Here is a 23,982-nt window from a genome sequence, read left to right on the forward strand (position 1 = left end):
ATAAAGTAGAGGTAGTGCAGAGGGAGTGAAAGGAAGAGGAACAAAGGGTTTGAGTCCTTCTTGGGAACAGAATCTGGGCTAGGAGGATTTTCAAGTTTTTGGAGGCACTGAGTTCGGAATTAGTTTCTCTCAAGAAGGCAGTCTGAAATTCTTGATTCCATTTGGAGTTTTCATAGTACCTATTAAGGAAAGCCTTATATTGTCTTTGAGAGGCCTAGATTCGTCTTTGTTCTAATTGCAGGCATAAATAAATTTGATTAGGGATACAGAAAGCTCCCCAATGTAGCCAAAGAAGTTTTAAATCCAAAAGTTTCATCCAGAGCCTTAAATAGGCACAAGAATTTTCTCCATAGGTTTTAAATATAAAAGTCATCAGTGCACCATAAGGTGGCTGGTTGGAGACCATTACCTTAGAACATAGGTTACCCATGGCACTATAACAAAGGCATCCCTTTGAGTGCAACAGAAACATGAGTGTCCCCACAAAACTTGAAATGTGAGCATACTCCACCAAGCACAAGTACATTGCAAAATGCAAAAGTACTCCACTAAGTGTGAGTGTACCCCACAGGGCCCATAGAGGCAGGTGAACATGCTCCCTGGAGAAAACAAAGTCTCGGAGACCTCAGCCTAAAAGCCCGAGATCTGCAGATGGGGGAACACAGCCTCCAATGTAAACTAAGTGCTCCGAAGAACAAAGAGTGGGTCTGGCTTAAATAGGGAAAGTTCTCCTCCCAGCCCTTAATCAAGTTTGTGTATGCAAATAAACAACTCAAAAGTAGTCCCCATTAGTTGAAAACAGCTGAGTCCTGATTGGGTAGTTTCCAAGTCCCAACCAGAAGTCTCTGTTGGATGTCACTTTCAGAAAGGCAGCTGGTGAGTTTTCCTGCCATTGTGCATGCTACTCTTCAAAAGGACAACTGCCTAAGCTACAAGATTTAAAGGAAACATCCTGTAGAAATAGGCCCAAGGGTCTTCTCAGGCTATGTTCTAGGCCCAATTTACCTCCAATCCTTTTTCTCCTTAAAATAATTTCTTCTCACAGCCTCTCTTCTGTATATATCCAGGCAGGGCAAAGCACAAATATGAGCTAAGGTGATATTTTAAATAGGGAATACACAAAACATTAGAAGGAGATAGAGTGAGCAATTATCTTAACAATGGTTATGATGGTGGTAGGAGAAAAAAGGAGAGTTTTGAGAAATAACCTCTCCTATATGTGCCTAAGTGTAATTTATCTGTGGTACTTTATCGTCCTAATGTGTAATGTTATATTTAAATGGTTCACTGGAATAATTCAATAGATTGTAGATCAATGCTTCAGGCTTTATCACCTCTATTTTACAAGTCATGCTTGCAAATGGAGGTTAACTGTTTGCAGCTTCCAGGGGACCCTAGAGGGCCCTGGTTTTCTGCGAACCACAGTTGGTAGAAGAGCCCAAGTTAGAGCGATTTTTTTTTTTTTGACACAGAATCTTGCTCTGTTGCCCAGGCTAGAGTGCAGTGACACAATCTCAGCTCACTGCAACCTCTGCCTCCCAGGTACAAGTGATTCTCCTGCCTCAGCCTCCCAAGTAGCTGGGATTACAGGTGCCCGCCACCGTGCCTGGCTAATTTTTGTATTTTTAGTAGAGATGGGGTTTCACCATGCTGGCCAGGCTGGCCTCAAGCTCCTGACCTTGTGATCCACCCGCCTCGGCCTCCCAAAGTGCTGTGATTACAGGCGTGAGCCACCGTGCCCAGCCAGTTAGAGTGATTTTCTAAAAGCCACTTTTGATGCACCTGTAGTCCCAGCTACTTGGGAGGTGGAGGCGGAGGCGGGAGTGCTCTCGGACCAAACTGAGGGTGGGGCTGCTATTTCTCGTGACCTAATAACAAGATGCAGATAAACTGCGGAGGAAGAGAGTTTTTATTTCTGTAACTGTTTACAGGGAAAAGGCCTGGATATTATCACCAAACCAACTCAAAATCACGATGTTTTCCAGAGCTTATATACCTTCTAAGCTATATGTCTACACGTAAGTGTGCATTCATCTAAAGACATAAGTGATTAACTTCTTTTAATCTATAAATAAGGTCTGAATCTTGAAGCTCTTCCTCTGGAGCCTCAGTAAATTTACTTAATCTAAATGGGTCCGGCAAGGTGCGGTGGCTCACGCCTGTAATCCCAGCACTTTGGGAGGCCAAGGCGGGTGGATCATGAGGTCAGGAGTTTGAGACCATCCTGGCTAACATGGTGAAACCCCCGTCGCTACTAAAAATACAACAAATTAGCCGGGCGTGGTGGTGGGTGCCTGTATTCCCAGCTACTCGAGAGGCTGAGGCAGGAGAATGGCGTGAACCCGGAAGGCAGAACTTGCAGTGAGCCGAGATTGTGTCACTGCACTCCAGCCTGGGTGACAGAGCGAGACTCTGTCTCAAAAAAAAAAAAAAAAAAATCTAAATGAGTCCAGGTGCTGGCGTGATTACCCTTATCTTGTCTCCTGCTAAATCACAGAGGTTTGGGGAGTTCCTTCGGACTCCCAACAAACTTGTTTGTGGAGGCCTGGGGAGTTTCTTCAGACCCACAATAAAACTTGTTTAATCCTAAATGGGTCATGTTAAGACTTCCTTTGTTATTTTGTCATGCTTTAGGGCCCAGGAAAGGCCTAGGCAAAACTCTTGGTGGGCTTTAGTTACATTCCAGACTTTGTATAAGGGCACTGGCTTTTTTTAGCTTTTAATATTAACTTCACCACTCAGTACTGAAACAGTTGTTATGGAGGCCTCCGTTAGTGAGACGTGGCCTGCCACAGGAGGACTGCTTGAGCCCAGGAGTTAGAATCAAGCCTGGGCAACAGAGCAAGACCCCATACCTTATAAGATGCCTTTTATTTTTAGTTTTTTTATTTTTCCGAGACGGGGTCTCACTGTCGTCCAGGCTGCAGTGCAGTGGTGTGATCATGGCTCACTGCGGCCTCAGCCTTCTGACTAGCTAGGAACACAGGTGGGTGCTCCCACCCCCGGCTAATTAAATTTTTTTTGTTTGTTTGAGACAGGGTCTCATTCTGTGTCACCCAGGCTGGAGTGCAATGGCAGGATCTTGGGCTCACTGAAACCTCTGTCTCCTGGGCTCAAGCAATTGTCGTGCCTCACCCTCCTGAGTAGCTGGGATTACAGGAGCCTGCCACCACGCCCGGCTAATTTTTGTATTTTTAGGAGAGACAGGATTTCACCATGTTGCCCAGGCTGGTCTGGAACTTCTGACCTCAATAATATACCTGCCTTGGCCTCCCAAAGTGCTGGGATTACATACTTGAGCGATGGCACCTGGCCTAAAAAATAATATTTTTAGAGACAAGGGTTTTGCTATGTTGCCCAGGCTAGTCTTAACTCCTGGGCTCAAGTGATTCTTCCCAGTAGCTTGGGATTACAGCCACTGTGCCTGGCAAGGCACTTTTATTTTTCATATCCCCTTAGCCAACTCGAAGTAAAACCATCTCTCAAATGTATCTTGACAAAACCTGGCAGCAAACAAAAAAATCTCAAACTTGTCTGTCATTAAAAGATTGTGGTACCCACGCAGTGACACCAACTCAATGCTTAGGGTATGATGTTTATTTTTTTTACCCACTAGTTTTGAAAAAGTTAATTACATTTGGCAATTCCCCATTCCCTTATAGTGAGGGGTCTCAAGAGCTGGCTCCTACACATAAAGGGCTTAGAACAGTGGCTGGTACCTAGGCCACCAATAGTCTTTTGCCCCACCCAACTGGTGACACAGCCCGGGGCCCCGCCGCCCCCTGGCGGCCATTACGGATTTCCGCCTCCCTCACAGAAGGCAGCCACTGCAACGTGCGTGACCTCAGTTGCGTCATATCCGGCCCTTGCGATCAGGGCTTGAGGAACCCGCGCCATGAAATGCGTGTTTGTTACCGTAGGGACCACCAGCTTTGACGACCTCATTGCGCGTGTGTCGGCGCCCGACAGTCTGCAAGTGAGTGAGGGAGGCGAGCAGGCGGCGGCTTGGCTCGCCACCCGCCATCTCCGGCCATACTGCCAGCCGCGTTAGCCTTGCCTGACCGTCGCGCTCGGAAAGAATCCCCCGCAACTCTACCACAGGTGCCGCTGCCCCTTAGCTGGCTTCTGCCCACGCCCGGCGGGGCCCTTCTCCGGCTACCCGGCTACTCGGGGTTGCCTGTTTCCTCTTCCCATTATCCCGGCCGCTCCTCTCCCTCATTTCTTCAGCTCCTTTCCCGGGCTGCCCCCGCGCTCTATTCTCCGCCTCCGCGTCCTCCGCCCCTCCTTCCAACGGCTCCGCCCCTCCGAGCTCGGGTTTTCCACCGGGCTCGGCAGTTTTTCCTCAGGCCCCCCTGTGGACCGCGCGTCGGCGCCGGCGTCTGAGCCAGCCGAGCTCGCCTCAGAGCCCGGCTCCTTCCCCTCAGCACCTGGCCGGAGCCCGCGCGGTTCCTCTCCTCAGCGCGCGTCGTCCCCTCAGGCCTCCCGGTTCTGGCAGTTGATCAAGTGAGGCAGAACGGGTAGTGCCTGGGTTCCCCCCGAGTTTGCGACTCCTTTTCCAAAGTCTTTTCCTGCTGTGGCTTTCGCGGGACTCTGCGAGCTGGGTCGCTTAGATTCATGAGTGCTTGGGAGGTTCCTCGTCGGGCCCCGGACCAGAAAATACTTTAGTTTTGAAAACTAAGTGAAATCGGCCACAGGTAGGCTCTTTGGCGGCCGTGCTCCGATGTTAACGTCAAACTTTAGTAGTGGTGGTGGTTCCTGCTCTGTTTTGCATAGCCAGTTTAAAAGGCCCTCATGTTCTGATTTCCTCTTTCAGAAAATCGAGAGCCTTGGTTACAACCGACTTATCCTGCAAATTGGTAGAGGAACGGTGGTACCTGAACCCTTCAGTACTGAGTCGTTTACTCTGGATGTTTACAGGTACAAGGATTCCTTGAAAGAAGACATTCAGAAAGCAGATCTTGTTATTAGTCACGCAGGTAAAGGTGCCTAAGAATCTCAGGGTTGGGTCTTTTAATTTTAATTTTTTTTAAGTTCTGGGGTATTCTGGGGGTACATGTGCAGGATGTGCGGACTTGTTACAAAGGTAAACGTGTGCCATGCATCACCTAGGTATTAAGCCCAGCATCCATTCGCTTTTTATCCTGATGCTCTCCCTCCAATAAGGAACTGACACTTGAACCTTTTCGAGGTAAAATAAAATCGCTAGCTGAACTCACTGTAGCCCTTTTTGAATACACAACTTATTTGAATATGACAATTGAGAACTTTATTGGAGAGAACTTAGTATTTTGGGGTGAGAGAAGAATGGGAAATTAACCACTGTAGTCCACCTTTACAATAAAAAACCCTAAACACAGAGGAGCAAAATAATTTACCCGGGGAAGTGTAATAAATTGTCAACTTGACATTAGTACTTGGGCTTAGAGCTAAAGGAGTGTTCTGCCTGCTGATTGGTTGGATTGGTCATGGAGAAATTGGAATTGTACGATTGTTTACATTTCTGTTGAATGTGAGTGAAATGAATCCAGTCAAAAATAGTAACAGCCACATACTGTGTAAATTGTTCCTCTTCAGAGGACCACCCTGATGGTCTAGTTAATTAGACTTCTAGTGCATTCAGAAGAACTGCTTTTGGGGAGCAATGCAGTTTTGACTGTTGTGAAGAAAGGTGTTTCGTTTTTTCCTTTTTTTTTTTTAAAAGTCTAGTTTGAGGAGAGAAAAGTCTTTAGAAATAGACATTACCAACAGATTCGTGATTAAAAATGTATCTCCTAGGAGGTAACAGAGCCTTTGGCACTGCTCTGAATGCTTTGTGTATATTAACTTTACTTTTTTAAACAATCCTGTGAACTAAGTACTGTTAGTATCTCCATTTTACACATGAGGAAACTGAGACACAAGAGTGGTTAAGTAATTTGTCCAGCCGGGAAGTGGTGGACAGATAACAATCTGGTGCTGGAGTTTATGTTCTTTTTTTCTTTTCTTTTCCTTTCCTTTCTTTCCTTTCTTTCTATTTTTTTTTTTTTTTTTTCTGGGACGGAGTTTCGCTCTGTCACCCAGGCTGGAATGCAGTGATGCTATCTCGGCTCACTGCAACCTCCACCTCCCGGGTTCAAGCGATTCTCCTGTCTCAGCCTCCCCAGTAGCTGAGATTACAGGTGCACACTACCACGCCCCGGCTATTTTTTTTTTTCTTTGTATTTTAGTAGAGACGGGGTTTCACCGTGTTGCCCGGGCTGGTCTCAAACTCCTGAGCTCAGGCAATCCACCTGCCTCGGCCTCTCAAAGTGCTAGGATTACAGGCATGATCCACTGCACCCCTCCGGAGTTAATGTTGTTAACTAACCACCCTAGCATAAGATACCCAAAAAGGACTTATCTACTCACTTATCAATCTCCTTGCTCTCATTTAAAATAGTTAGATGATTTTACATTTCAAAATTGAATTGATCCTAATATTCTATATTTGCATATTCATGGAGATCTATCCTTGACTATTTCTGGGATAGCACCTCACATGTAAACCCATAAGAAGTGGTCAGGGTTTTTCATTATTGATGCCTGTCTGTCTCTATTGTAGGCTTGCTTTTCTACTTGGGGTTGAATAGAAATGAAGTATAGTTTCACATACAGTATGTCAAACCTGGATCTTATTTGGATTCAAGGCCATGCCCAAAGCATACTCCAGATGGCCCATCGTACAATGGTTTCACTTAGAGTTTTTCAACTTTATGGTGGTGTGAAAGCAATACGCATACACATTCAGTAGAAACCGCTCTTCGAGTACCCATACAACCATTCTGTTTTACACTTGGAGTATTTAATAAATGGCATCAGATAGTCAACACTTTATCATAAAATAGGTTTTGTGTTAGATGATTTTGCCCAACCACAGGCTAATGTAAGTGTGTTCTGAGCATGTTTAAGGTAGGCTAGGCTAAGCTGTGATGTGTGGTGGGTTAGGTGTATTAAATGCATTTTCTATTTAGAATATTTTCAACTGCTTTTTTTTTTTCCTTTTTTTTGAGGTGGGTTCTCACTCTGTCACCCAAGACAGGGTGCAGTGGTGCAATCATAGCTCACTTCAAGCTCCAACTCTTGGGCTCAAGCAGTCCTTCCGCCTCAGGCTCCCCAGTAGCTGGGACCACAACCACCATGCCTTATTGTTTTTATTTTGATTTTTTAGTAGAGACAAGGTCTCTCTATGTTGCAGAGAGTGGTCTTGAACTCCTGGGCTCAAGCGATGCTCCCACCTCAGCCTCCCAAAGCGTTGGGATTGTAGGCATAAGCCACTGCACCTAGCCTGTTTTCAACTTATGATGGGGTTATACCCCGTCACAAGGCTATACCCCATCGTAAGTTGAGGGTCATTGGTACTAGAGAGCAAGTAGCATAGCACTGAATCATAGGCCATAATGTCATCATCAGTGATAAAGTAATGTATTTTTCAAATAAAGTTTCTAGCACTTTTTATTAGAGAGCAACTGATAACTATACTCTTGTCATTTTGAATGTATAATTGAAAGACCTAGTTTGTAGTTCTGTCAACTTAAGTTTTTTAACTTTTGAGTTCTAGCTATAAAGCTTCGTGGGGACCTTAACTTATTTCAAATTGTGTTGAACAAATTTGATTTATATTTGTAGGTGCAGGAAGCTGTTTGGAGACTCTGGAAAAAGGAAAGCCACTCGTAGTGGTTATAAACGAAAAGTTGATGAACAATCATCAGCTGGAACTGGCAAAGCAGCTACACAAAGAGGGTCATCTCTTCTATTGTACCTGCAGGTATGCTAGAGACTGATTATTATTATCTCTTGCCTTAATTCGTCACTTGCACTTCCTCTTATCCACCTACCTAACCCATCTGTCTCTTCTGCCTCTTACCTTCTCCCAGTTACCAAACCTTTTGATTTTCTCAGGTGTAAAATCCTCCCATTTGTTTGTCTCCCATTTTGCAATCTCTATGTTGTATTTCTATGTGTATCTGTGGCTGTTTCTTTGCATATGTGAATATCTGAGAGAGTGTGTGTATGTGTGTTTATTTAGGCGTGCATGTCTCCAAGACACTAATTTTGGAGTTCTAAATTTTGAGTTCATTATTTAGATTTTCATTATTCAAGGAAGACAATTTGCTCATTTTAGTTAAAAGTTTTGCCTATAGTAAATCCACTAAAATCCCTAAATTATATTTACTCTTTCATTTATTCAGTTACACCCAATATATAAAAGGCACTGTTTTAGGTGCTGTGGATACAGTAGTAAACATGAGATAAAGTCCCTGTTCTTCTGGTGCTTACATTCTAGTGGTGGAAAATTGATAATAAGTTCACAAATAAATGATCAAGGTATTTCATGTGGTGAAATGTACTATGAAGAAAGTAAGACAGGGTGATGTGGTAGCTGGGGTGAAGGCTGATTAGAATTGTCAGAGAAGGCTTGGCAGAGTACCTAACATTTTGATCTGAGACCCGAAATACAAGGAAGAGCCAGTCATGTGAATATTTGGAGGCAGAAGGAACAGCAAGTGCAAAAGCCTAAGTAAGGAATGAACTTGGAGCTTGGTGTGTTTGAGGAACAGAGGGAAGATTAGTGTTGCAGGAGCATAGTGAGCAAGGGAATATAATAGAAGATGAAGTTGGGTGGGGGTAGCTTATGTAAGAGTTCTGATTTTATTCATGTTTATTGAGAAGCCATTGAAGTATTTTAAGCAGAGAAATTATGGTAAGGAGTATTATTTTCTACAAGTATATTAGAATTCAACAGGAACTGATCATCGTAATAGAAGGATGAAGAAAATTACTTGTTTGTTTTCTATTAGTTCTTCCTTGAGACACTAGAAGCTTGCCAAAGGGCCAGGTCAGTAATTCCCACTTGTTTGACTTTAAAACCTATCCTAGTTTGATGTTTCAAGAAGTAAATGCCTCATAGAATTACTATATATGTGTATATATATATTTATTTACATTATAGTAAAATGAAATTAATTTTAAAATAAAAAACCTGAGAAGAAACTGGCTGGAGCATAATTTTTCTTTTAGTTTTACTGCTTCTGTCTCTTAGGCACTCAGTAAATACTTATTCATTCATTAAATATTTATTGAGTACCTTCTATGTGCCAGGCATTGTTCTAGGCACTTGGTATACATCAGTGAACAAAACAAAGACTCCTGTTCTTAACTGAGAGGAGGCAGATTCATTGATTATTTCAGGAGTGAAATTGTTGGTGTCCTTATCACTATAATGTTGGAGAAGAGGGAATGTCAGGGTGGCTGTGTAACATAGAAGCCAGTCTTGAACTATTTAGTGAGTCAGGAGAGAAGCTAGATTAAAGAGGAATAAACTTATCTTCCTAACTGCTTTATGCAAGTCAATTTTTTCCAGATACTTTTAATTAGTATTTTCATTCTAAATGTTAAATCAGCTTTGATTTTGTGTTAGTACATTAAAAGGAAAACATTGATTTCATAAACATATCCTGACTTTTTACTCATGCTGAAAAGGAAGGAAACTGTACAAGTCTCCAATTTATTTTATTTTTATTTTTTTACAGTTTTAAATGTCTTTTTTTCTATATTAATTTCAAGAAAGTCACATAAAAGCAGTAAGCAGTGAGAAAGAATCAGTAATTGATTGGTTATATTTTCTTTTCTTTTTTTGAGACGGAGTTTCGCTCTTGTTGCCCAGGCTGGAGTGCAATGGTGCGATCTCGGCTCACCTCAACCTCCACCTCCCAGGTTCAAGCAATTCTCCAGAATAGCTGGGATTACAGGCATGCACCACCATGCCCGGCCTAATTTTGTATATTTAGTAGAGACAGGGTTTCTCCATGTTGGTCAGGCTGATCTCAAACTCCTGACCTTAGGTGATCCGCCTGCCTTGGCCTCCCAAAGTGCTGGGATTACAGGCATGAGCCATCACACCCAGCCAATAATTGGTTATATTTTCATTTTAGGTAAATCATTTATTTTCCCCAGACCTACGCTGGGGGGTAGTATGTTTGTTCTAATTTAAGCAATTGGTTTAAATAAATTTCCGATGTAATAGTTCTATGTTTAAAACCTTATTTCCAGCATACATGGTGGTGTGGTATATTGTTTAATTGTATATGAAGTTATGATAGTAAATTACTGGCAAAGATTATTTCACAATCTTCATGCATGGTCTAGTAGTTTCCCCAGCTTATTATCTTGTCTGGCAGCTATTACTTTTGGTTTCAATTTTTAAATTCTGTTTTCATGAATGAATTGTGCTTCAGTTTAAATATGCCCAGTCCTGAGAAGTATTACAAAGCCATGTGAAGACATTTTTCATGAAATATCATTTCTGAAATATATCAGTTAACATAGGAGATAAGGTATCTGCTGAATTTATATTGACATTTTATAGTACTCTGTATTGCTTTAATAATCCTAGTATGTATACTTATTAAAATATATAAAAATTCACATGTGCAGTTTTTAGAAGTACCACTATATTCTTGGAAGTTAGATTCAGTCATCAGTGGGCAGCAGATGAAGTATGGAATTTTCTCCCATGTTACCTAATATTTTTCTTCTTTTGTTTTAGCACGCTTCCTGGGCTGTTACAGTCAATGGACTTATCAACACTGAAATGTTATCCTCCTGGCCAGCCAGAAAAATTTTCTGCATTTTTGGATAAAGTTGTTGGATTACAAAAATAAACACTAAACTCTCAACACTTTAAAAGCAACCCCCAAATTCAACCTATGTAATGTGATTAAATCAATTAAATACATAATATATATTTACAAAATAATATAATTAATAAACTTCCTACATCTATAGAATGTATAGGAAATTTTATGTTGTGCACATTTGCATTGGGTCCAAATCCTAATTGCAGTTTAGTGAACTTACTAGATTTTTTTCTAATCTTCAGTATGTAGTGAGCATTCACAGGTTTTCTCCTAGAATCTCAAGTGGAATTGGAATCATAAAAATGAATGAGATTTGAAAACTTTCACAAAGATTATAAATGTAGTTAGTTTGATACTCCTTAGAATAAAAAAACAGTAACAACTTTCATGTAAAAAAATTTTACATAAGAGTTAGCATCTTTAGCTTTATAATCTAAGGAACCAAATTTAAAAAATGATGGATTATGCTCTGTGAAATGAAAAGTTCAATCATTGCCTAAAAAAGATGATCAAGTTAGTTGATCTCTTGTACTTGGAAAAGCTACTTTTTTCCTAAAGAACAGAGTGGAGTGGATATATTCACTTTTTTTTTCTAAAACATACATACAAAGTGATAATCGTGCCTAATGTCAAAACTTTACTGGTTTGAGAAGAATAATCAAAAAGGACTTATACCAATAGGACTTACTATTGTTTTTTAAGGATCTCTCACAGTGGTAATGAAACATTAACTGTAACAGAAATTTACAATTTATGTGCTTATAAAATTAGTTTTATGAATGAACAATAAACTGATGCATATAATGGCTTAAATATATGGTTTTAAAATTAACTTGAGCAAGATACATTATGAAGTTCTTTCTGATTAGAGTGTGTGGTCTCAAGACCTTTACAGTAGATAATCCTTAAGTGTCCATAGCTCTCGGTACAATGTTTAGATATAGTTTATCTATCAAAATAGAACATTCACTATAAAGACCTCTCTTCCATTCCAATCATATTATCCCAACATGCTAAATGTTCCAAACATTTTATTTGGAATGCATTTTATCATGTTTTTATAGGTTTATTTTTCTGATTGTGTTTTATTTAGGCTAATATTAAAAAAATGCTTACTAGTGGTAGAAGGTGGTGACAAAGAAATACTCTGGGTAGCAGGAGGAAGCCAACTTGGATTAAAATTTTGCTGAGAATAATCTAAAAAGTGAGTAATCTGGTTGAGAATTCACAGCACCATAATCATAATTGTATATCAATGTTATGTTTTAGGAAAGGTCCTATTCAAATCCAGGGAGAGAATCTTTAGTGTTTTCTGGGCCCTCATAAATACGTTTTTCTCATTTGAGAAAATTGTGACTTTATGTTGGTCACTTAGTTTTTATAGTTTATGATGAAGAATTAAAGAGAAACAAATGAAAGGCAAGGTCTACTCAAATATCAGACAACTAAAAGGCTATACAGCCCCTAAATCCTTTGCTATCTACTTCCCCAGAATAATGCATAACCTAAATTCCATTATTTCATTTAGCAGAGGTTTAAGCCGTTGTTGTCAATTGTGTGCAGTAACGCCTCTGACTTCACTTTTGTGGAATTTTGTATCGATTTTGGATTTTTAAGTCAAAGGAGACTTTAAAATCATTTTGATTTGGCAGGGATTCTTGAGATTATCTAGTCCAATTCCATCATATTCAGATTTTACCATTTGCTTAAAGTATAGCTTTTGGCAGAACTGCCCCTAGGAGCAGCTCCTTGATTCCCAGTCCCCTGCTCTTTCTACCCTGCATAATATATGTTGTAAGCTTTTTGTTTCTTTATAGTTGTTTGCCTAGTGTTCATTTTAGTTACTCGAATTCCTTGCAAGGTAGGTTTTGTTTGTTTATTTATGGAAGTTATTTAGTAGGAATTTCACACTTAACTGGGTTTTCCTTTGGCGTATGACAACCTTACCGAGGACTTAGAAATCTGTGATTTCTGAGTTTTTGGAATTTAGGAAAATGCTCTGGGTAGGATTGATAGTAGATTGAATAAATTAAGACTTTAAGACAGAATTGTAGACTTTTGGAGTTGGGAGATAATTTAAAGAATATTTTAAACCACCTGTTTTACAGATGAGGAAACATGCTAAATTAATCACCACATTTACATCTTATTAGTCCTTATTAAAGAATGGTAACCAAAAGTCTGTTTGAAATGTTTGCTCAATTTGTTTGGTTTCATTACATGACAGAGCTGCAGGTTCTTGATATTAATGAGTAAGTGGAATGCAGTTTATTTAGCAGTGTTCTATTAGAGGTACTGAAATTTTCAGGGATAAGGAAATGAAAGAGAGAGTTTAGCATTGGGAAATTTGCACCATGGATAGATTAAGAGGTAGACAGTTAATAGAACATTTACGGGTTGGAGTAGATGAAAAGAGATGGGATGTTTTGGGATGACCTTGGGAATTAAGGATTTTAGATACTTATAATTTGGGAGGAAAGAAAGCTCAAAGGATTTGTTGGTAAGATAGTATAACCAATGAATTTGACATAGGGTTCTGGAACATTTAAAAGTAGTCATTATCTGCAAGTACCATCAAGTATCTGATTTTGGACACCTTAGACCTCTACTTTTTAATTTTAATTTCTTTTTTTTGTATTTTAGTAGGGACAGGGTTTCACCGTGTTGCCCAGGCTGGTCGTGAACTCCTGTGCTCAGGCAATCCGCCCGCCTCGGCCTCCCAAAGTGCTGGTTTTACAGGCGTGAGCCACTGCACCCGGCTCTACTTTGTATTCTTTTAAAGGCAAGTCATATATAGGCACAAAAGACAGTACAAAAAGGTTGTTTGCCACTTTAATATTTAGTTTGAGGAAGTTTTTCAAGACTAAGTAATGACTAGCAGTAATATAAATATTCTTCCTGGCCCTTTATTGTGGTATAAGCACGTAATTCCTCTGGTTTGTTCATAATGTAAAATTTGTGGAGATGACCAAAACCCTTCATATAGTCTGAGAAATGACACATGGACAGATCATTTGAAATTAATTTTGGGGAAAGATTTGGAAAGGGTCATCATGATAGCCATGTGGTGATCAATTTTCTGCTGTACATGTAATACCATTTATTTATTTATTTATTTATTTTGAGACCAAGTCTCGCTCTGTCACCCAGACTGGAGTGCAGTGGCGTGATCTCGGCTCAGTGCAACCTCCACCTCCCAGTTTCAAGTGATTCTCCTGTCTCTGCCTCCCGAGTAGTTGGGATTACAGGCATGTGTCACCCCGTGGGGCTAATTTTTGTATTTTTAGTAGAGACTGGGTTTCACCATGTTGGCCAGGCTAGTCTCAAACTCCTGACCTCAGGTGATCCTCCCACCTTGGCCTCCAAAAGTGCTGGGATTACAGGCGTGAGCCACCACACCCGGCCGTAATACGATATTTTTATTGGGGAGTGGGGAGTGAAAAATAATTTTGGTTAACACTAGTGCTTAGTATGTATCAGGTACTATTCAGAGCACTTTACACATATATACTCATTTAATCTTTAAATATTCCTGTGCAATAATTGGTATTGTCCATTCTACAAATAACATAATGTGAAAAAAGTTGTATTCTATTTTAGGGTCCAAGAGATGTTGTGGAAATTGTAATTTGAACACTGAATTCCAGTATACTTCCATCCTTTATGGGGACAGTAGGAGAGAATATTTGAAATCAGAGGATTTTCCTAAGAAATTTAGATTGTATGTTAGCCACAGGCGTAATGGTATGCTAGCCATAGGTGTATAACCTTTTTGAATTTTTACATTGCTGCTTAAAAAACCACAGTGATGGCTACTCATAGAATCCATGTGTAGAATCCATGTGGAGAAACTCTTTCAATTGGTTTACCTGATTGCAAGTTATTTACAAATCTTTTTCTTTTTTCTTATTTGTATTTTAAAGTTTCATTTTGGTCCTTGCTTTATTTCTTTTCTTGGAATTTTCAGCATTCCCACAGCTTCTACTGTTGACTCCTTTATCTGTATCTCCCAACTCTGATTTGGGCTCCTAAATGATATTTCCAATTGCCTTTGGCCCTGTCTGTCTGTTAATTCTGTAAGCACCTCAAACTCAAGGTGTGCCCCAAACTGAAATCATATTTCTTTTCATTCTTCTGAGGTGCTTATCTTTATTAATGGTATCATCATTTAGTCATTCTTCTAGCCTTTAACTCTGTCTCCAACCCCTTATATCTAATTGGTTTCCAAGCACTCACAGCTTTATTTCCTAAGTACCTCAAGCTCATGTATTCATCATTCAGGCTTTTAATATAAATGCATAATGAGAATCTACCTTTTGTATCAGCAGGATCCAAGACATGATTCCTGCTCTGAAGGACCTATGTCTTACTCATTTTTGAGTCCTTTGCCTGAAACACAGTAGGCTTTCCATAAATGATGAATGCACTTCTGGAACCTAGTACTCTTTTTTGATTGTCTTGATTAGGATTAGGTATTGTTCTAGGAGACACTGTCATCTTGTACACATTTATTTCATACTGACTTTGATTTGACAGCGAAGTATCTAGTAAGTCTCTTGTTCAGAAGATGTGACCATCATATTGTATGCTAAGTTTGTAGGATCAAGCACATATAAGAATAGCATCCCAAATATAACAGTGCTGATTCTATGCAGTATCTTAATGGTATTTAAGGGTCTGTCAAATAATGGTACCTGTCGGGGATTTGTGGCAAAACATGATGTTAAAAATCAGGTATATGAAAAGCACTATAGTGTTTTCTAGTAAAAGCTTACATAGAGAAAGGTTTAGGATATTACCAAACAATTTTTTTTTTCCTTTGAGACAGGGTCTCTCTGTCACCGAGGCTGGAGTGCAGTGGCAAGATCTTGGCTCCTCTGCCTCCCCTGGTCAAGTGACCCTCCCACCTCAGCCTCTGGAGTAGCTGGAACCACAGGCATGGGCCACTACACCTGGCTAATTTTTTGTAGAGACGGGGTTTTGCCATGTTGCCCAGGCTGGTCTTGAACTCCTGGGCTCAAGTGATCTGCCTGCCTCAGCCTCCCAAAGTGCCGGGATTACAGGCGTGAGCCACTGTGCCCAGTCATCAAATGATATTTAATTACTTATTAAGTGGCTAATGGCTAATTCCCTACATGAATGCTCTATTTATTATACAGTTTTTAATTCTTTTTTTTTTTTTTTTTTTTTTTTTTTTTTGGTAGGCGGCTAAACAAAAGGTAGACAAATCTGGCTAGGTTCAAACAGGAATGTAGAATACATGATGCTATCTTTTTTTTTTTTTTTTAACGGAGTCTCGCTCTGTTGCCCAGGCTGGAGTGCAGTGGCGTTATCTCCGCTCACTGCAACCTCCGCTTCCCAGGTTCAAGTGATTCACCCTCCTGAGTAGCTGGGATTACAGGTATCCACCACTACATCTGGCTAATTTTTGTATTTTTAGTAGAGACGGGGTTTTGCCATGTTGGCCAGGCTGGTCTTAAACTCCTGGCCTCAAGCGATCCACCCACCTCGGCCTCCTAAAGTGCTGGGATTACAGGCATGAGGCACTGTGCCCGGCCAGAATACATGCTTCTTAATGTTGATACTGATTCTTGAAAAATATTTTGACAGGCTTTTAATACCATTATATACCATCTATGTTGGTATTTCTATATCTTCATTGTCTTATAAATTTTTTACCATATCCTGGCCAAAATTACTTACTTTGATTAACACTTGTATCATAGCTTTGAACATGATTTTATTTTGGTGGCTGCAGTCCTGTTCTCTGAGGCAGTGGTTCTTAAGCTTCTTTCAGCCATGGAACTCTTTAATTTAAAACTATGGCTTTTCTTCTCTATATACATGATTTTGCAGTGACTTTCAGAAAGTTTGCAGGACCTCATGGCCCCGGGTTAAGAATCCCTAGGCTGAGGCGAACTTCAGTAACTTCATTTCTTGGTCATTGTTTATTACTATTTTGGTGTTAATTCCTAGACTCATTTGTAATTAAACCCTTTTGATTAATTACATTTAAATTTAGTAATTCCCAGTTTTTATTTTTATTTCTATTTTTATTTATTTATTTATTTTTTTGAGACAAAGTCTCGCTCTGTCGCCCAGGCTGGAGTGCAGTGGCGCGGTCTCTGCTCACTGCAAGCTCCGCCTCTCGGGTTCACGCCATTCTTCTGCCTCAGCCTCCCGAGTAGCTGGGACTACAGGCGCCCACCACCATGCCCAGCTAATTTTTTTTGTATTTTTGGTAGAGACAGGGTTTCACCATGTTAGCCAGGATGGTCTCGATCTCCTGACCTCGTGATCCACCCGCCTCAGCCTCCCAAAGTGCTGGGATTACAGGCATGAGCCACCACTCCCGGCCAGTAATTCCCAGTTTTTATAATGTAACACAAATTCAATACTTTTTTTGTTTAAAGCATACTAGCCAATACATTTTTGAAACTAACCTTAATATTCTTATGCTATTAACTCAGTATCTGTAACCCATAATGTCATATAGTGTCTTTTCTAATAGATAATAAGGACTAAATGGAATTTTTTATTTGTAGTAATTATTTTAGAATATCCTACAATAGACTGGTGAAGAAATCCAGTAAGGCAATACAATATGGTGTTTACTCATGGTTAAGTGTGCTACTAAAGTACTTGGTTGCAGGACCCTGATAGTCACTGTTGGAATGATGTCTATGAGACGCATATAGTACATCTTTTTGAATGATCATTTCTCCTTTTGTGCAGCATTACATACTGGTCAGTTCTCCACTGCCAGTGTGAAGTGAGGGGATAATACACTCCCCATATTTAGTAGTGAAAAACATTCCTAAGTCCTTAGCCTAAATTAGTAGTTTTCTGGATCTCAGTTTTCCTGTTTGTGAATTAATAGAACTAACTTCTCGGGTGATTTGTAAGACATAAACCTAGTTGTGTGGCATGTTTTAAAAATTAAAAATGCTGTTGAAGTAACACATTTTCTCTTGGTTAGTTTTTGTTTTGAGAAGTAGGACTAAGATCTATTTTTAGAATTCACAGACTATAGTCCTAAATGATACGGAAAGCAGATTTTTCATTGAATTTCATGTTTAAACTCATACTCAGTTTCTAATTGGGGTTATAGTTAGATAATTTAAGTTTATTTAGAAGTTTAATTGAATGAGTCTTTCCAGTGCTTCAAATGTTCTGGGTTTTTTCCCTCCTTCCGCTAATCCTGTCTCTAGACTGATCAGACACTGCAGGTATCTTAAGTCAAAAAACAACCTTCTGCTGGGCGCGGGGGCTCATGCCTGTAATCCCAGCACTTTGGGAGGCCAAGGCAGGTGGTTCAGCTGAGGTCGGGAGCTTGAGACCAGCCTGACCAGCATGGAGAAACCCCGTCTCTCTACTAAAAATACAAAACTAGCCCGGCTTGGTGGCACATGCCTGTAATCCCAGTCACTCAGGAGGCTGAGGCAGGAGAATTGCTTGAACCTGGGAGGCAGAGGTTGCAGTGAGCCAAGATTGCGCCATTGCACTCCAGCCTGGGCAACAAGAGCGAAACTCTGTTTAAAAAAAAAAAACAAACAAACCCTCAGTGTTTCTGTGCCAGTGTGGTATATTTTAAAGCAAAGTAATATTTTCCTTTAAAAAAAAATCTGTATTGTCATGCTATCAGGTGGAAATGGGGAAGAGAAGAAAATGAAAGCAAGTGGTTCTTGATAATATTTTATTTTGCAATTCCGAACAAGGATTACTTCTTTGGGAAATCCATTCTTTGTCTTGCCTTTATTTCTCCTTCCTAAAACTTGAGGAGGAGGTTGAACAGGGCCAGGCCATGCTTTGTTTTAGAACCATTGTGTTCCCTTCCTTCATAAATCTTGCTTTGCTAATTCTGCTTGAATGTTCACCCTGAAAAGTTGATAGGCTCTAGTTCCAGGGTGCTGTTAAAATACATTTTTAAAACACATTACCATTATATTTTCAGTAATGAAAGACCCTAAAAAGAGGTTCTGTAGAGTTAGTTCCCTTAATTTGCTTCATGTTATTTGGTACTAAAAATAATTGAAGTAAGTTATTTAGGGCTGATTTTTAAAATACTGGCTTTTCAGTAGGTTCTGTTACAAGTTGTTATATGTTAATACATGGGTTTGTTATCTTTAAAAATCTAGGTCTGTTTATGTGGTAATGTCAGATTTATTCATTTTTATGTGGGCCAGTCATCCCCACTTTTTGCCAAGATAATAGGCTAACACCCAAAAGCTATTTTTACTATTGATCACAAATTTGACCACTTAAAGGAAGGTGTTATCAATATTTTAATATTGATTACAAATTTTACGACCTAAAGTCTGTTATCCACTGTTGAATCACAGAGTAATTCCCTACATTTGGAAGAGTGCTTAGAGATTATGCAGCCCATCTACTTATTTTACAGATGAGGAAACTGAGACTTAAAGTGGTACAGCCAAGTTCATAACATTCTTTTCATGATACCATATTGCCTCTCAGAAACTAATAACTCATAGCATTTTGTCATACACATTTACAACTATACCTTGTATGTCACAGGTAATGTATGCTTTAAAAAAATAATTCCGGACATACCTCATTTAATTGGTTGAAACATGAAGTGTTATTTTAGAATTAAAATCATTAGTATTTATATGTCACACTACAGTTTCCTTGTTTATCAGTGAAGAAATAAATATAGCAATTAAAAGGGCAAATTACGTATTCTAGCTAAATTTCAGTATAGAAAGTAGTCATTGCAAAATTAAAGCCCATCAGTTTCATGACAAGTAAACTATGTTATTTAAAGTTACTTTAATGTTTTTTCAACTTATTTTAATCTGTACCCAGAGATACAGTGCTTAAAACTTAAAATGTCTTTTTTAAGACATTTTCTTTCCATTATACTTAGATGTCAAAGGGAATAATTCCATTAGGGATGGGGAAACAGGATATGGACCCATATTAGAACTTTGATTTCCAGTAGAATTTCAGTGAAATTGCTCTGGTTCTTACCTTTTTTTTTTTTTTTGGACCAAAGAATGATTGCTTGCTGAATGTTTTGTCAGGTAGCAGCTAACAGCCATCCATATTTAAGCACGAATGTGCTAAACACTGAATATACAGTGTCTTTTGTATTATTCTAACAACCTTAATAAATCTAAAAATTTCTAGAGCAGTGTTTCTCAAACTTTGAAACATTAATAGGTAATCTATGGAGGGAAGAAGGTGTTTGATAAAGGCTAGGTCAAAAATGTGAAGCATTTACTATAAGCATTCCTTAGGACCTTTAATGTTGCTAATGGGCACTGTGAATCTCAAGGATAGGATTATAATATGCAAAGTTTGCTGAAATTTTGGCCTTGAAATTCTCTTTTTAGGAATACGTTGTTCTAGAGCAGTGGTTTTCAAAGTGTATTCCCTGGACCAGCATCATCATCACCTGGGAACTTGTTAGAAATGCAAATTCTTGGGATTCATCCCAGACCTGCCTCAGAATCCCTTGGGCAAGAGGCAATCTTTTAACAAGCCCTCCACTTGAGAACCACTGTTCTGGAAGTTTTTCAGGACTAAAGTAGTTTGCTGTGGAGAAAGCCAATTGGGATTTCAAGTGCGATATTTCAAAGGACAGTATTAAATACCTTGAAGTGGCTTTTTATTATATGCAAGACAAAGTCTAGAATCGACCCACAGTTCTCTTTAAAATATCCTATTGTACTAATCTGCAGAATGGAACCTCTGCTTTACCACTTCTGGGCCTTTGTTCATGTCTTTTCTGCCTTGGTATGTAATTCCTTTTTATGGTAATTGTGCAAACATCAGGAGATTTTATATAGTTTTAGTTTCAATACTGTTACTGATTGGATGTGAAAACTTAGGTAGGTCTTAAAACTATTTCAGACCTGTTTCTTCATCTGTAAAGTAAGAGATCCCTTGGAGCTGTAAAATTCCAATTACTTGTTTTCCCAGTTTATGATGCTATTGTTTCTTGCTCACTAATGATAAAATGTTTAAATTTACTTTCTAAAATTAAGGTAATACATGTGAATAGTTAAAAATGTTAATTGATTATACAAGGCTTACAACAAGAAACAGCAGTTGTATGTCCTATTCCTCCCCATCTCTGTTCCTGCTTCTTATAGGTGACCGTATTACTTTATGTTTTATAAATAATATGCTTAAACTGGTTTTGTTTTGTTTTTTAAATTTGAATATCATTTTAACCTTCCTACATGGAAGAGGAGACTTTTCAAAAATTAATGTTTTTAATTTACAAGTCACAATTGTATATGCATTTATAGGGTACAATGTAATGTTTTGCTATTTGTGTACAATGTGGAATGATTATGTCAAGCTAATTAACATATTCACCTCACTTACCTATCATTTTTTATGGTGAGACATTTGAAATTCTTATTTTGAAGTACACAGTATATTATTATTGACTGTAGCGACTCTGCTGTACAAAAGATCCCAGAACTTATGTCCTCTGTCTGTCTGAAGCTTTGTACCCTTTGATCAACAACTCCCATTTTCTCTTTTCCCACTCACCCCCCAGCTTCGGTAACCATCATTCTAACTCTCTACTTCTGTGAGTTCAACTTATTTAGATTCCGCATGTAAATCATGCCCTTTGTCTTTCTGTGCCTGGCTTATTTCACTTAGCATATAACGTCCTCTAGGTTCATCTATGTTGTCACAAATGACAGAATTTCGTTTTTCTAAACACTGAATAGCATTCCATTTTGTATATGTACCACATTTTCTTTATCCATTCATCCACTAGTGGACACTTAGGTTGTTTCCTTATCCTGGGTACTGTGAATAATTCTGTAATGAACACGGGAGTGCAGGTATCCCCTGACATACTGATTTTATTTCCTTTGGATATATACCCAGAAGTAGAATTACTAGATCATATGGTAGTTCTATTTAATTTTTTGAGGAACTTCCATACTGTTTTCTATAATGGCTGTACTAATTTACATTCCCACCAACAACGTACAACAGTTTCCTTTTCTCTGCATCCTTGCCAACACTTGTTATCTTTCATCATTTTAAATAAAAGCCATTCTAACAGTTGTGAGGTGATAATCTCATGTTTTGATTTGCATTTCTCTAATGATTAGTGATGCTGAGCATTTTTTCATGTACTTGTTTGCCATTTTTATGTCGTCTTTTGAGAAATGTTCGTTTAGTTCCTTTGCCCATTTTTAAATTGGGTTGTTTTCTTGCTTGTTGAGTTGTTTGATTTCCTTACAGGTTTTTTTTTTCGAGTTATTTGATTTCCTTACATATTTGGATATTAACCCCTTATCAGATGTATAGTTTACAGATATTTTCTCAATTTCTGTGAGTTGTCTCTTCACTTTGTTAATAGTTTCCTTTGCTGTGCAGCAGCTTTTTAGTTTGGTGCCATATCATTTGTCTATTTTTGCTTTTGTTACCTGTGCTTACAGGGTCATATTCAAAGAATCATTGCCCAAAGAAGTGTGGAGCTTTTCCCCTATGTTTTCTTCTAGTAGTTTTGCAGTTTCAGGTTTTATATTTAAGTTTTCAATCCATTTTGAGTTGATTTTTTAATATGATGTAAGGTAAGGATCCAACTTCATTCTTCTGCCCGTGGATAGTCAGTTTTCCCAACCCCATTTATTGACAAGACTGTCTTTTCCCCATTGTGCATTCTTAATACCTTTGTTGAAAATTGACCATAAATGTGTAGGTTTCTTTCTGGGCTTTCTATCCTGTTCCTTTTTTTGATGTGTCTGTTTTTATACCAGCATGATGCTGTTTTGATTATGCTCACTTTATATATGATTTGAAGTTAGGGAGTGAGATGCTGCCAGCTTTGTTCTTTTTACTGAAGATTATTTTGTCTATTTGGGATCTTCCGTGGTTCTATATAAATTTAAGGATTTTTTTTTTCTATTTCGGCAAAAATGTCATTGGAATTTTGATAGAGATTGCATTGAATCTGTGGATCACTTTGGTAGTGTGGGCATTTTCACAATATTCTTCCAATCCATAAACATGGGATATTGTTCCGTTTATTTGTGGGGTTTTTTTTTTTTTCAGTTTTTTTCATGAGTGTTTTATAGTTTTCAGTGTTATATCAGTCTTTTACCTCATTGGTTACATTTATACCTAAGTATTTGTTGCTATTGCTATTGTAAATGGGATTGTTGTCTTAATTTTCTCTTTGGATAATATAGAAACACTACTGATTTTTTATATGTTGATTTTGTATCCTTCAACTTTACTCATTTTTTTAATCAGTTCTAACCATTTTTTGGTGTAGTTTTTAGGTTTTTCTATATGTAAGAGCATGTTATCAGCAAATAAAGATAATTTCAATTCTTCCTTTTCTAGTAGGATGTGTTTTCTTTCTCTTGCCTAATTGCTCTGGCTACGATTTGTATGTTGAATAGAAGTGGTGAGAGGGGGCATCCTTGTCTTGTCCCTGATCTCAGAGGAAAAGCTTTCGATTTTTCACTCTTGAAAATGGTCATAGCTATGGGTTTATCATATGTGGTGTTTATTGTACTGACATACATTTCCTGTATACCTAATCTGTTGAGAGGTTTTTTTTTTGGTTTTTTTTTTTTTTTTTTTTTGAGATGGAGTCTCACCCTGTCATCCAGGCTGGAGTGCAATGGCGTGATCTCGGCTCACTGCAATCTCCGCCTCCCAGGTTCAAACGATTCACCTGCCTCAGCCTGCTGAGTAGCTGGGATTACAGGCGCCCGCCACCATGCCCAGCTAATTTTTGTATTTTTTTTTTTTTTTTTTTTTTTTTTTAGTAGAGATGTGGTTTCACTATGTTGGCCAGGCTGGTATTGAACTCCTGACCTTGTGATCTGCCCGCCTTGGCCTCCCAAAATGCTGGGATTACAGGCGTGAGCCACCGTGCCCAGCCAAGAGTGTTTTCGTTTGTTTATTTGTTTTTTCATTATGAAGGGGTGTTGAATCTTGTCAGATGCTTTCTCTGCATCTATTTAAATGATCATGATTTTTATTCATTCTGTTAATGCGGTGTATCACATTTGTTGATTTGTGTATATTGAACCTTCCTTGCAGCCCTGGGATAAATCCCACTTGATCATGGGGAATGAGTCTTGTAATGTGTTGTGGAATTTAGCTTGCTAGGGTTTTGTTGACGACTTGCATTTATGTTCATCAGGGATATTGGTCTGTAAATTTCTATTTTTGTAGTGTCCTTGTCTGGCTTTGGTATCAGGGTAATGCTGGTCTTGTAAAATGAGTTTAGAAATATTCCTTCTTTTTCAGTTTTTTGAAAGAGCTTAAGAAGGATTGGTACTGGTTCTTTAAATGTTTGGTAGAATTCAGC

General features: G+C 38.8%; 1 protein-coding gene across 13 annotated transcripts in view; it reads left to right on the forward strand.

Annotated features, from left to right (window-relative positions):
• Window positions 1-3,601: 3,601 nt before the first annotated feature.
• The window catches only part of ALG13 (ALG13 UDP-N-acetylglucosaminyltransferase subunit), a 79,226-nt gene continuing 58,845 nt past the window's right edge, over window positions 3,602-23,982 (forward strand). For 3 of the 13 annotated variants that reach the window (XM_008975555.7, XM_034950688.4, XM_034950687.3), the window contains exons 1-3: window positions 3,757-3,976; window positions 4,814-4,976; window positions 7,645-7,783. In XM_008975555.7, coding sequence (XP_008973803.2) covers window positions 3,896-3,976; window positions 4,814-4,976; window positions 7,645-7,783 — 383 coding nt within the window. In that variant the 5' untranslated portion in view covers window positions 3,757-3,895. Of the gene's footprint in view, window positions 4,102-4,325; window positions 4,695-4,813; window positions 4,977-7,644; window positions 7,784-8,816; window positions 8,865-10,564; window positions 11,860-23,982 lie in introns of those variants that run through there. The other 10 variants (XM_034950704.2, XM_034950700.3, XM_063601611.1 and 7 more) reach the window with 10 other exon arrangements.

Source organism: Pan paniscus, chromosome X, assembly GCF_029289425.2.
Source record: "Pan paniscus chromosome X, NHGRI_mPanPan1-v2.0_pri, whole genome shotgun sequence".
NCBI classification, from domain to species: domain Eukaryota; kingdom Metazoa; phylum Chordata; class Mammalia; order Primates; family Hominidae; genus Pan; species Pan paniscus.